We start from the raw sequence: 12061 nt of genomic DNA on the forward strand, positions 1-12061 counted from the left end.
AGGCAGGCACAGGGATTGATGCCTGGGGCCAGGAGTCCTGAGCAGTGGAACAAGGTTTGGGTGCCCCTGAGGGAAGGGTGTTCCTTGGGCACCCCCTGCCTCTCCATCATCTGGTGGCTGGACCTGACACCAGCCCTCCCTGCCCTAGGCCCCAGCATCCCAAGTCCCTGCTACCTCCTCTTTGGGTGCAGCCAAGGGATTAGGGCCCAGAGTAGCTTCATCCCTGCCCAAGCCCTCAAGAAGCCCCCAGTCTGGGGCAGACAGAGCCAAGCACACACACTCTCAGTGCTGTGGGGTCAGGGCTGGGCTGGAGGAAAGGATGGGGTTGGGAGCACCCTGGTGAAGAGGTAATGTCAGAGAAGGCTTCCTAGAAAAGGGGCTTTTAGAGAAGGGTTTTGAAGAATAGGTAGGAGTCCCCAGTTGAGGCTGAGTAACTGTAAAAACACCCAGTTGGTCAAGCACCTGCTATGTGCCTGATCCTGTCCTTTATGCCTCATTTGCCCTTCTCGCCTGTGAAAGTCTCAGTCTTTATTTTTCAGATGAAGAAACAGAGGTGTGATGGAAAGGAATGACTTGCCCCCAGGTTGCACGTTCTGACTCTTTCAGGCTCTTTTTTCCTCTAGGTTTGGTTTTCACTATCTTCAGCCTTTGATCCTAAGCTGAGAGGGGAGAGATGGGACTCCCATCGGGGAAGGTCACCTCTTAAACTTCTGCTATGGTATTTAGCACATAGTAATAAATCTTTTTTGAGAAAAGTATTCTTTCCACCAGCCCACCAAGCTGGAATGCTGTCCCCATTTCACAGAAAAGGATAGTGAGGCTCAAAGAGGCTCCTGCGGCGGGGGCGTTTCCCAGCATACCTAGGAGCACCCACCCCCCCATCAAAAGCGCCACCCCCTGAAAAGCAGCCCAAGACCTCGCCCAGTGTGGCCCCTGGAGTGTTTACTCTGCATCCACGGGACCAGGCAGGCGGGGGCGGACAAAGTCCGAGGATTATAAAGGCCAGTCCAGCAGCGTCCGGTCAGTCCCAGCTTAGAGCTTAACTAGCACAGCCATGCCCGGGCAGCTACAGACACCACTGCACCGCTCTCCGGTGCTGCTGGTGCTGCTGATGCTGCTGATGCTGCTGATGCTCTCCTGGCTACCGTCAGGAGGCGCCCTATCTCTGGCCCAGGATCAACTCCCAGCCTTGCCGGGACCCTCTAACGTGCACTCCAGTCTGGATATCTCCAGATTCCGGGAGTTGCAGAAACGCTACGAAGATTTCCTGACCCGGCTTCGAGCGAACCAGACCTGGGAGGACTGGAACCCGGACCTCATCACCGCCCCTCAAGTCCAGATACTCACTCCAAAGCGTAAGTGAAATTTCCGAGATCCCATCCTGAGCAGCTCCCATCATCTAACCAGTGGTTTTTATTGGGGGGGGGGCTGGTAATTAGATTTTTCTTTCTTTTTTTCTTTATTTATTGTAATTGAGGTACTGGGGATTGAACCCAGGACCTCACACATGCTAAGCATGCACTGTACCACTGAGCTATATCCTCCCCCCCATAACCAGTGGTTTTGAGACACAGAAGCCTAGGTCTGCCCCCGAGCCTCAGTTTCCCCATCTGTGAACAGAGCAAGAATGTCCCCCTTCCGGGCTGAGGTGGGGAGCTAGTGGCCAGGGATGCATCGCGACAAGACGAGGCTTAGCCTACGTGAGATGTTACAACATCTCCGGGGATCGCAGATGGGGAAACTAAAGCCCAGAGAATCCATCGGTTCTACTGCAGGCTCGTAGAGCCTGGAGAACCCGGAGACACGGTCGGGCGCGGGGCGTGGTCTCTGCCTTGGAAGTAAGGGAAGGGTAGTTGGGGGATTCCAGGAGGGAGGATCCAGGGGTCCGGCGGAAGTGGGGAAGGAGGCGGGGAGAGATTAGTGCGTAGAGATGGGCAGAACCTCCTTGGGCTGGTTACGAATCTGATGCAATCGCGCCAAGACACTGCCGAAGTATCAGGTGACTACTGGTGCCTTAGAAAGGGAGTGGAGTATTTTCACGCCCTTCACCGACGGTCCGGGTGGCAGAAGAGATGCAAGGAGAGCTGGGCTGCGCTAGAAACTGGGAGGGGTTGAGGGGACAGGAAAGAGCTCTTATCCCGCCCTAATGCTACTTGTGCTGTTAGACTCCAGGTAAACCTCTCGCCGTCTCTAAGCCTACTGACTGGGTCGAGAGCCCTCAAACCTCAGTCTCCCCAATCTTCCCAACATCTGTACCAACCTGGAGGTCTGAGAATTCTGGGGAGCCGCGTACTCTTCATTTCTCAGATATAGAAACTGAGACCCAGACAATTGAACACAGTAGCCGGTTGCTGTATCCCCAGCCCTGGGCACTTAGCCTTTGATAAAAATGATTTTGACTGCCAGGAGGAGGCAGAGGCAGTGTTGAAATCTCAGTCTCCCTACAGAGCAGATATACATAATTCCTGCACGTATTTACTGAGCACCTACTGTGTGCCAGGCACAGTGATGACCAAGCAGACATAAATCCCTGCTGAACTTCTAGTAGGGGAGACAAATGATAGACAACCAAAGAAAATAGGGCCGTGTCTATTTTAGGCAGGATGGAGGGATATGTAACCAGCCATGCTGAGATTCAGGGGGAAAGAGTGAGTGGTAGAGGAAGTAGCTTGTGCAAAGGTCCTGAGGTGGGATCCAGCTTGAGGTGTTGGAGGAAATGGGCACCCCTGTGACTGGCCCACAGTAGCCCAGTGGGTGACTGGCTTTCTTCGCTCTCTCCCATAGTGCGACTTGGGCCAGGTGGCCACCTGCACCTGAGCATCCCCCGGGTCGACTTAACTGAGGGGCTCCTCGCATCCTCCCGCCTGCATCGGGCCCTTCTCCGGCTGTCCCCGACGGCGAGGAGCTCGTGGGACGTGACACGGTCACTACAGCGTCAGCTCAGCCTCGAAGGCTCCCGGGCTCCCGTAATACGCCTGCGACTATTGCCGCGTGCGGACCACTTGCTGGAGGCGTTGCCTTCTACACAGCCCCAGCTTGAGCTGCACTGGCGGTCAAGAGCCGCCAGGGGACGTCGCCACGCGAATGCGAACACCCGGGACGGTTGCCCGCTCGGGCGGGGGCGCTGCTGCCGCCTGCAGAGCCTGCGCGCTTCGGTCGAGGACCTGGGCTGGGCGGACTGGGTGGTGGCGCCGCGCGAGCTGGACGTGCGCATGTGCATCGGCGCTTGTCCGAGCCACTTCCGGTCGGCTAACACGCACGCGCAGATGCAGGCGCGCCTGCACGGCTTGAATCCTGATGCTGCACCTGCGCCGTGCTGCGTGCCGGCCAGCTACGAGCCGGTGGTGCTCATGCACCGAGACAGCGAGGGCAGCGTGTCACTCACGCCCTTCGACGACCTTGTGGCCAAGGACTGCCACTGCGTATGAGCGGCCCCGGTCCTTCACTTATGGCACGTGCGCAATGGAAGTGACTTAAGTCGTCCTTGCCTTTTTAATGGGCTCGTGGAACCTGAAGGACCCGATTTCTAACCACTGCTATCTGCCCCCTCCCGTCCAAACCGCTGTATTTATAAGTTTGTTATTTATTACTAATTTATTGGGGTGATCTTCCCCGGGCCTAGAGGGCTGGGGTGGGGTGGTCTGACAGAGTGTGCATTTATGTAAAACTCTGGTAATAAAAATGAAACTGTTTGACCTGACCCCTGTGGTGCCCAGGATGGAACTGGTAACTTTGGGAAGAGCCCTCCCTGGACTCAATTCCCACCGGGGACATGCTATGGGGTGATGAGAACAGTTCAGGGAATGGGTGCCAGGACATTCTTGGGGATGCCAAGCAATTGGATGGTGGTCATGACGCCAGTGGGCATCATGGGGACAAGGGCAGCTGGGGACATCCCTCTCTGTCTGTCTCTGTGCTTCTCTATCTCCCTGTTCGTCTGTTTTTCTTTCTGAGACCTTTTTGGGTCTCAGTCTCTATCCATCTCCACTCATCTCTCAGTACTCCTATTTCTGTAGTTACCAGACTTTGTCTCTAACACCATCCTGCTGTCTCTCCCCACATTGGAATCACCTTTCCAAACACCAGCAGCCCAGAGTCCTGTCCCCCTGCAACCAGGCGCCCCTGACCTAGAAGTGTCCCATTAGTCCTCCTGTTTGTGGTACCTCCCTTCATGTTAATGGTGCCTCTCTCCTTTCCTATAAAAAGAGCAGGGATTAACAAGTAAGTTGTGAAGAACATTTTCACTCACATCTCCCAGGTTCTACTTTTTCCTATTTAGGAGCTTGGAATTGTTGAGGTGTACCAAGTCCAGCTCCTTCCCCACACTTGCTTGCCTGTCTACCCTGAGGAACTGTTATGAGGGTCTGGAGGACAGAGTGCCCAGCTTGAGCAGTGAGTAGGATGTATCCCCTGTGAACACCACCACCCAAAGGCGGATCTGAACAACTACAGGTGCCCCTGAATGTATTCAGGGAGTACCCACTTTGTGCCAGGCCTTGGCTGGGCACTGAGGATGCAAAGTAACACGATAGGCTGAAACCACTCCACTCAAGCTCGATCAAGTGCAGGAGACAAATGAGTACAAGATAAATGAATAAAAGATAAATTGTAAGGAAGCAGCTGGTTGTACTAAGAACTGTGCCAAGGAGTCAGCCCAGGCAATGCATTAGTGAACAGAGGCAAGGCTGATTTAGGTGGTCAGGGGAGGGGACCTTTCTGAAGAGGTTACACCTGACCTGAGACCTGGGGGAAGACTAGGACTAAGGGAAGAGTTGGGGGACAGGTATTTGAGGCAGGAAGAACAGGAGGTGCAGAGTCCTGAGGTGGGAACAAGCTCAGAATCCAGCAGTGAAACTGTTGAAAATGGGGCCAGAGAGCTGGGTGGGGGCTAGAACCCACCAAACCCCTTGGTGCTGGTGACGGGGGAGGATCTATTGGAAGAGTAATGAGGGGACATGAGGTTACAGGAATTGGGGAGGGATGGGATCTGATCTCTGTTGGGAGGAAGAAGACAGATGATTGGGGGCAGGATTGGGGGCTTGAGCAGTGTCTTGGGCAGAGATACAGGGGTACAAGGAAACCAAAGACCCTCATAGGTTACCTTTTCCACCCAGGTCACTCCCCCAAGTATTGGAGAACCCAAGAGGGCCTCAAAATTAAACTCAACACCAGGATCACCCAAAACTAGCAGAAGTCATACTGAGTCTCTCCCCAAACATCAGCCATTGCATTTGCTAGTCCCTCCTGCCCATGGCCCTTTTCATGCCTCCACACTTGGTCCCCCTGCCCAGTATGCCTTGTCCTCTCTACTTCTCAAACACCTATGCATCCTTCAAAACCCACTCCAGATTCCCCTCTTACAGCATTTTTCAAACTCCTGCATTCATCGCCCTCTGGCAGACCTAGCTCCATCCTTCCATCTGGCCCAGGCTTGACCTCTTGGGCCTGGTCGGGTCTGTGTCCAGTTCTGTCTCCCCTGGATTGGGGTCTTGGCAGGAGCTGGGCTGAGACCAGCTGAGGCGTGAACTTAAACAAACTCTTGAAAAACACTGAGCTCTGGGAGTGGTTAACTCTACCTGAGGAGGTACCACAGAAGGCCATTGGCATTGCACCTGGATTTTGAAGAATGAGTTAAGGTATCCCAGCATATAAGAGCCAAAACAGCCTTAGAGACCAATTATAATCACCCCTAGGTGATCTATTTTATAGATGGGGGGATCTGAGGCCCAGAGAGTTAATGGTAGAATCAAGATTTGGACCCGACCCATGCCTTCTGATGCCCAGGCCAGAGTTCTGCCTCTGTATTAAGATGTTTGAGTTAAAAAATGTGGGGAAAAGAACGGCATTCTGGGCCTAAAAAAATGGTATGGGTAAATGACATGAAAAAATGAAAGCTTCAGGAAGGAAGTGGGCTGGATGGGGAGAAGGTCCAGACCAGAAGGGCAGAAGGAGGGGGGAGAGGACAGTGAGGTTGGCAGGTCTGGATCACGCAGGTCCCAACCACCAGGCTGAAGATTTGGGGGCAGTGGGGAGCCATGGAAGGTGTGTGAGCAGGGGAGGGAAACAGTCCCATTCATGAGCTATAAACATCCCTCTGAGGCTGGTGTGGGCTGCTTTGGGGGCAGAGTCTGGATACCAGGCACTTGAGAAGGGGGTCTGGGAGGGGCAGAGGAGAGACTGGGGCTTGAGAGCAATCTGGGAGTCTCAGAGCTCTTGTCTTGGGAGCTCAGATATCCCCGCCCTGAGGAGCCCACTCACCAGCAGCCTTGTCAACCTTGCAGCATTTATTGAGTACCACCTGCATACCAACAGGAGGGTGATGACAGAGTTCACACATTGACCCTCCTGTCCCCGTGTTGGGGTCTCTCCTCCACCCCCTCTAGCCTCCAAGGGGCCTGAAGAGCAGAGTGGGCTAGGGAGGGGACTGTAGAGCCTCTTTGGGGTCTCAAGGATGATCCTTCCCTGGCCCCATTCCTCAGATGGGAAGACTGAGGCCAGGGAAGAGCCAGAATGCCCCAAGTCACCCAGAAGGGGGCAGGCTGGAGTTTGAGATGGTGAAGGCTCAGCACCCAGGGATCACATACTCCTCTTCGTCCAGCGGGGCCTGGCCCAGTGACTGCAGGTTGCAGTAGACAGGCTGGGAGTCCTGGTGGAGGCTCTCATAGTTCATGTAGAAGTCGCTGTCCTCTGAAGGGTGAGCCCTGTGGGGACAGACAGATGGGGGGGAAGGTAGGACTCAGGGAGCTTGCATGTCAGCTTTGAGAGGCAAAGGAAGGTCAGGGCAGCTGAGGCAACTCTTGATATTTACATAGAAAACTGAGGCTCAGGACAGTGTTCTCTCAGCCTGGCCCAACTTTTTCTGAGGAAAGCAAGGAGGGGCAGTGATTCAGAGAAGATTCTGTGGATTCAGCATTGTTAACGCTCTGGTCCAAAGACCTTGAGTCATTGGAAGTTTTTTTCCTTCCTTAAAGTTGAAGATGGTTGCCCATATTTTACATTAAAATCTAGACTTCGGTTCTCTCTTGAAAAATTGAAGGCTCTAATCACACCAGCCACATGGATACCAGTGGCTGGAGCCGAGCCAGTGCCTCTTCAGATGGGAAGTGTTTTCACCAGGTCCCCTGAAGCAACTAACTTTGTGGCCTTGATACAAAAATAAATCTGAGTCTCAGTTTCCACATCCATAGAATTGGTCAGGGAGGAGGTAGCTTCTTAGGTATGTCTTGCTATGGTGGACAAGACCCCCAGAGAAGAATTTTCCTGCCTCCAGAACAGCCTAACCCTATGCCTGGCTCCTCTTGTAATAAAGGCCCCTTTGGGCAAGCTATGTCTGTCAGTCATTTACACTTTAGTATGAATCATTCCAAACATATAAATGGTTGTATGGGGATAGAAGTCAGCATTTGTTTCTTGCCTCTGCTTCTGACCCTGGGCAAGTCATTCCCCTACCTCCCAGAATCTCCATTTCTGCAACTGTAAAATGTAGGAGGGAACTGACACATCCAATTCTAAACAATGGTTTTAGAGATTAGTCCTGGAGATCTTGGTGACAGCAAGGCAGAGGGGAGCATCAGAACACAAGCTGCCTTAGGGAGTTTGGTGCCTTCAACTCCCTACCGCAGACTACTTCTGCTTTTGAGCCATATTTGCATCTGCTTTGCATATGTTCTCATTTCTCACCAACAGCCTCCCAGAGGCCTCTCTGCCTTGTGGATTCTGCTGCCCAAACTCAGCCATGACCCTCTTCCCTTCCTGCTTGGATTCCCCCCAGCCCTCTCCAACCTCAGTTCTGCAATCTTGCCTTCTCAAAACACATCCACAGCAGATTCTCTGTTCTCTCCCACCTTCAGGCCTTTGCCCCTGCTTGTGCCTCTCCCTGAAATTCTCTCCACTCCCTCATCCAACCTGGAAAAGCTGAACCCATCTATCTAAGCCCAGCCAATTCTGGAGGTGTCAGGGCTTTGTAGGGGTAGAGGGACACAGGTGGCTTTCTTAGCATCTCCTGTGTGTCAGAGGGAGATGGGGGTGCTGTCCCATTTTACAAGACAGAAACAGGGATTCAGAGACAGCCCTGGATGACATGAGACCTAAGCCCAGGCCACTGACTGCCACTGCAGAGCCCCCACTCTGCCTTGAACACTTGCCTCCTCTCTCCCCATGCTTAGCAGCCAGAAACTGGGTTTGCAGGTCACGAAGGGGGAAGCTTATTTCACATACAGGAACTCACTTAATTCTTAGCCCAATTGCATAAGGTGGAGAGCTGTTATTAGCTCCATTTTACAGATGAGGAAACTGAGGCCCAGAGAGATGAAACTATTTGCCCAAGATCACACAGTATGTAAGAGGCAGTGCTGGGAAATTGAACCCTGATCATCAGCTCAAGAGTCTTGTAGGTAGATGTGTGTTTGTCACTCACCTGGGTTCGGCCCACTGGTGCCCAGCAGCTGGCTGGCCCACGAACATGTTCTCATAGTCAGGTGTGGAAGGTTGGGGCAGGGTGGCCTTTGGGGGCTTCTGGCTGAGGCTCCGGCTACTGTACCTCGGCTGCCAGCCAGAGCCAGACCTGGGAACATCCTGCGCAGTCCATGTTTTGCTCAGTCCCCAGCTACCATCCACCCAATGGCCACAGCATCTCCAGGCCAGCACTGGGCCAGTAACGGCAAGCAGGAGGAGCAGGCTTCCACTGGCCGCCAGAGCTCCTATGGCCGTTGTGGACAGGCCAGAGGCACAGCCCACCTCCAAGAAGGCAGAGAGGTTGTGCCAGCCTCCGGTAGCCATATCCAGGCACTGCAGAGGCAACTGGTCAGAGCAATTGTCCCGCCGGACCTCATGCCAGGGTAATAGGCCACAGCTGCAGTCAGCCTTCAGGTCAAGGTTACAGCGTTCAGCCAGCGCCCTGTCCACGGGGTCCAGTTGGTTGTTTGTCACATCCAGGACCTGCAGCTCCCCCAGGAGGGTGAAGAAGAGCGGTGGGAGCTTTTTAAGGTGGTTGTCAGACAGGTCCAGGAGGAGCACGCTGCTGGCCTGTAGAGACTGGTTCTGGGGCAGCTGCCTCAGGTTTTGGCCGCTGAAGTTCAGGCACGTGTCTGTGAACTCCCTGGTCCAGTCCACGTCCCCCGATGACACGTTGCACGACAACCCCTGGCTGCCTGGATTGTGCAGCAGCAGCAGCAGCAGCAGCAGCAACAAGAGCACCCACATCAGGGCACCCCCCATTCAAGCCACCTAGGTAAAGACACCAGAATCCAGGCCTTGACTTCAGCCTGTGGTCAACCTCCCCCTCACCACCTCTGTTTATTTTTTTTTTTATAGCTCAGAGCAGGTCAGGCCACTTCTGAAATGTTAAAACGTAGCCCTTCGCTGGTCACTCCTCTTTGGTTGGCTCTGGTCCCCGGCCTCAGTCTCCCCTTCTTCCTAAGAGTACCTAACCCCGGCGCCTCACGGTCTTGGAAGAAGAGGGGATCCAGTTAGCCCCTTCCCCTTCTCTCAGATGAGCCCCTTCAGATGTTTCCCTGAACACTTCGGGAGCCCTCACGGGCCAAGACGGGCGGTTACAAATGAGCGGTTGTCCCGGTAACGACCCAGCCCCATGGCCTTTCTCCCAAAATTGCAAATTGTGAGTGTCTGGGAGGCTTGGGCTGGGATGGGGGTGGGGGCTGCTGAAAGGGCCTCCAGTTCTGGTTTGCGGCCCCTGCACAGACCCAGGTTCTAGGGCCTCGGTCCTACCTTCTTGGTCCCGCTGCCACGCCTTTGCCTTGGTGCTGGAAGCCTCCAGGGCAGAGAGGCTGCGTCGTGGCTCTCTTGGACTCTGGGACCAGAGCGTCAGACCCTCTGCGGATCCGGATCCGTATCCGCTGTCGTCCCTGGCGCTTCTCAAGCTCGGCACCCAGCGACTCAGAGGGAAGAGGAACTGGTGCCCGGGTGGAGTAGAGGGGAAGAATGAAGAAGACACAGAGAGCCGCCCCACACAAAGGCCTCAAGGACCAGGAGTCTCACGGGAGGGGGAGGGGCAGCCCGCTTCCTTCTTGCTGGAACCCACTGACCACATGTCCCCCATTAATACCCCAATTAACTGCTAACTCATCAACTCACTTCCTGGTCTCAGCTCAGTTGACTCCCAACCTATGCACTCATTTATTCATTTGACAAACATCATTCATGCTGAGCCCTCAAGAGGTTTCAGCTCTGGCCAGTTTCTCCAGAAGCACTCAGTCTTGGGAGAAGACAGAGCAAGGGACAGGCTGCTGGAAGGCTTCCTGGAGAAGAAGGCATTAGAATTGGGGCTTCAACATCTGAGTAGAAGTTTGCCAAGAATTTCTAAAACCTGCCTTTCTAAGCTTCTAGCCTCCGCCAAAAATTCAGAGCTCTCCTCATGTCCAGTCATGCCTCCATGCTGCAGGGGGAGGTGAGGCGGGTTTCCTAGGGGAGGGGACGCTGAGTCTGGGGCTTGGAGGATGAGCTGACATGGTGGGCAGAAATGAATGCCTTGCAGATTCCAGGCAGGAGTCATAGCAGGAGCAAAGGTCCTGCAGCTTGAGAAAGCCTGGCTGGCCGGGACTGCATGGTTAGGAGTGGAGTGGCTGGAGTGAAGAGGTTAAGCAGAGGAACTGAACTGGTAGCATGGGCAGGGGACAGGCGACACAGGCCCTGGAAACCAGGCTGAGGAGTAGGGCTTTATTCCCAGGGCCAAGGCAGGTGAGTGAGCAGAGGCAGGCCACTGGGTCAAAAGATCTCTCTGGAGTGAGCCTGGGGTCTGGAGATGGGCAACTCTGCGAGGTGCCTGAAGTCCCAGAGGGAGAGGGGGGCCTGAGTCAGATCCCCGAGAGAGAGTGAGATAGAGGAGGGAAGGTGGGGTGGGAAGGGTCTCAGCCTCACTGTGTCCTGGCATCCGACAGACTAGCTTCAAATTTTTTCCAGTCCCTGGCTCACTGTCTGACCTTAACTGCTCTGAGCCTCAGTTTTCACATCTGTAAAATGAGATAAATGTTAAGAGCCTTCTCCTGGACTCTGGGAGGTTAGAATCTATTCCCTCATGCTTTCCCCTCTCCTCAAACTCTGCCTCTTTCTAGTTCCAAACTCAGAGGGATGGTTAAAGGTTTTGAACAAAGACTTTGAGGAAGGGCTGCAAATTGTTCTTCAATAACCCAAAGATACTCACTCCTAGTAAGAAAACAGCAAATTACAACAACTCAGAGATACTGTTTGGTTCCACCTATCAGATTGGCAGAAATTCAAAAGTGTGATAACACTCAGTGCTGGCCAGGCTGTGGGGAAACAGGCAACCCCACTCATTGTGGGGGGAGCATCTGTAGCTCAGCCCGATGGTAGGCACACTGTCAGGGGAATTAGGAACGCAAGTGCTCCCTGATCCAGTGTCCCACTACTGGGACCCTCTTGAATATTTGCATGTTTACAAAATGACAGGGGCAGGAAGTGATGAGTAGATAAACTAACTGTAGTTTATCCATACAATGCATATCATTCAGCCCTTAAAAATGAATGAAGCTCTGATAAATGCTACCTCGTGGATGAACCTTGACAACATCATGCTGAGTGAATAAAGCCAGACACAAAAGACCACAGAGTGTACGATTTCACTGATATGAAATGTTCAGAACAGGCAAATCCACAGAGACAGTATGTTAGTGGTCATCAGGGGCTGAGGGTGGGTGCAGAATGACTGCTCATAGGGAAGGGGTTTGGGGTGACCATCATTTGGGGTGATGGAAATGTTCTGGAACTAGATAAGGGTGATGGCTGCACAACACTAAGAATGTACTAAAACTTACTGAATTTTCACTTTAAAATGGCTAAGATAGTCAATTTTATGTTAAGTATACTTGGCATACTCACACACAAAAGTCAGAGAGCTACAGAATGGTTTGTCGCAGCATTGTTTGCTTTAAGAAAAAAAATTGGAAACCACCTAAGGGATTGATTAGATCAGTCACAGTTCATCTTGCCTGGGAGGTGCCACAGAATCATGCAAATGAAATTACAGATCTCTATGAAAAAATAAGGAAAGGCTCATTTATTTCCTCCACAAACCTTTATTAAGCTC

The 12061-nt window shown here is 53.1% G+C and overlaps 2 protein-coding genes across 2 annotated transcripts; one reads left to right on the plus strand and one right to left on the minus strand.

Annotated features, from left to right (window-relative positions):
• Positions 1 to 1029: 1029 nt before the first annotated feature.
• On the plus strand, positions 1030 to 3700 carry GDF15 (growth differentiation factor 15). The gene is made up of 2 exons (XM_010995131.3): positions 1030 to 1355; positions 2785 to 3700. The coding sequence occupies exons 1-2, from the start codon at positions 1055 to 1057 to the stop codon at positions 3426 to 3428; spliced, it is 945 nt and encodes a 314-aa protein (XP_010993433.1). The 5' UTR covers positions 1030 to 1054; the 3' UTR covers positions 3429 to 3700.
• Positions 3701 to 6266: 2566 nt separating this feature from the next.
• On the minus strand, positions 6267 to 9939 carry LRRC25 (leucine rich repeat containing 25). The gene is made up of 3 exons (XM_010995132.3): positions 9727 to 9939; positions 8417 to 9225; positions 6267 to 6701 (listed from the first exon to the last, which is right to left on the minus strand). Exons 2-3 carry the CDS (start codon positions 9214 to 9216, stop codon positions 6563 to 6565), a joined length of 939 nt encoding a protein of 312 aa, XP_010993434.2. The 5' UTR covers positions 9217 to 9225; positions 9727 to 9939; the 3' UTR covers positions 6267 to 6562.
• Between the last annotated feature and the right edge of the window lie 2122 nt (positions 9940 to 12061).

Source organism: Camelus dromedarius, chromosome 27, assembly GCF_036321535.1.
Source record: "Camelus dromedarius isolate mCamDro1 chromosome 27, mCamDro1.pat, whole genome shotgun sequence".
NCBI classification, from domain to species: domain Eukaryota; kingdom Metazoa; phylum Chordata; class Mammalia; order Artiodactyla; family Camelidae; genus Camelus; species Camelus dromedarius.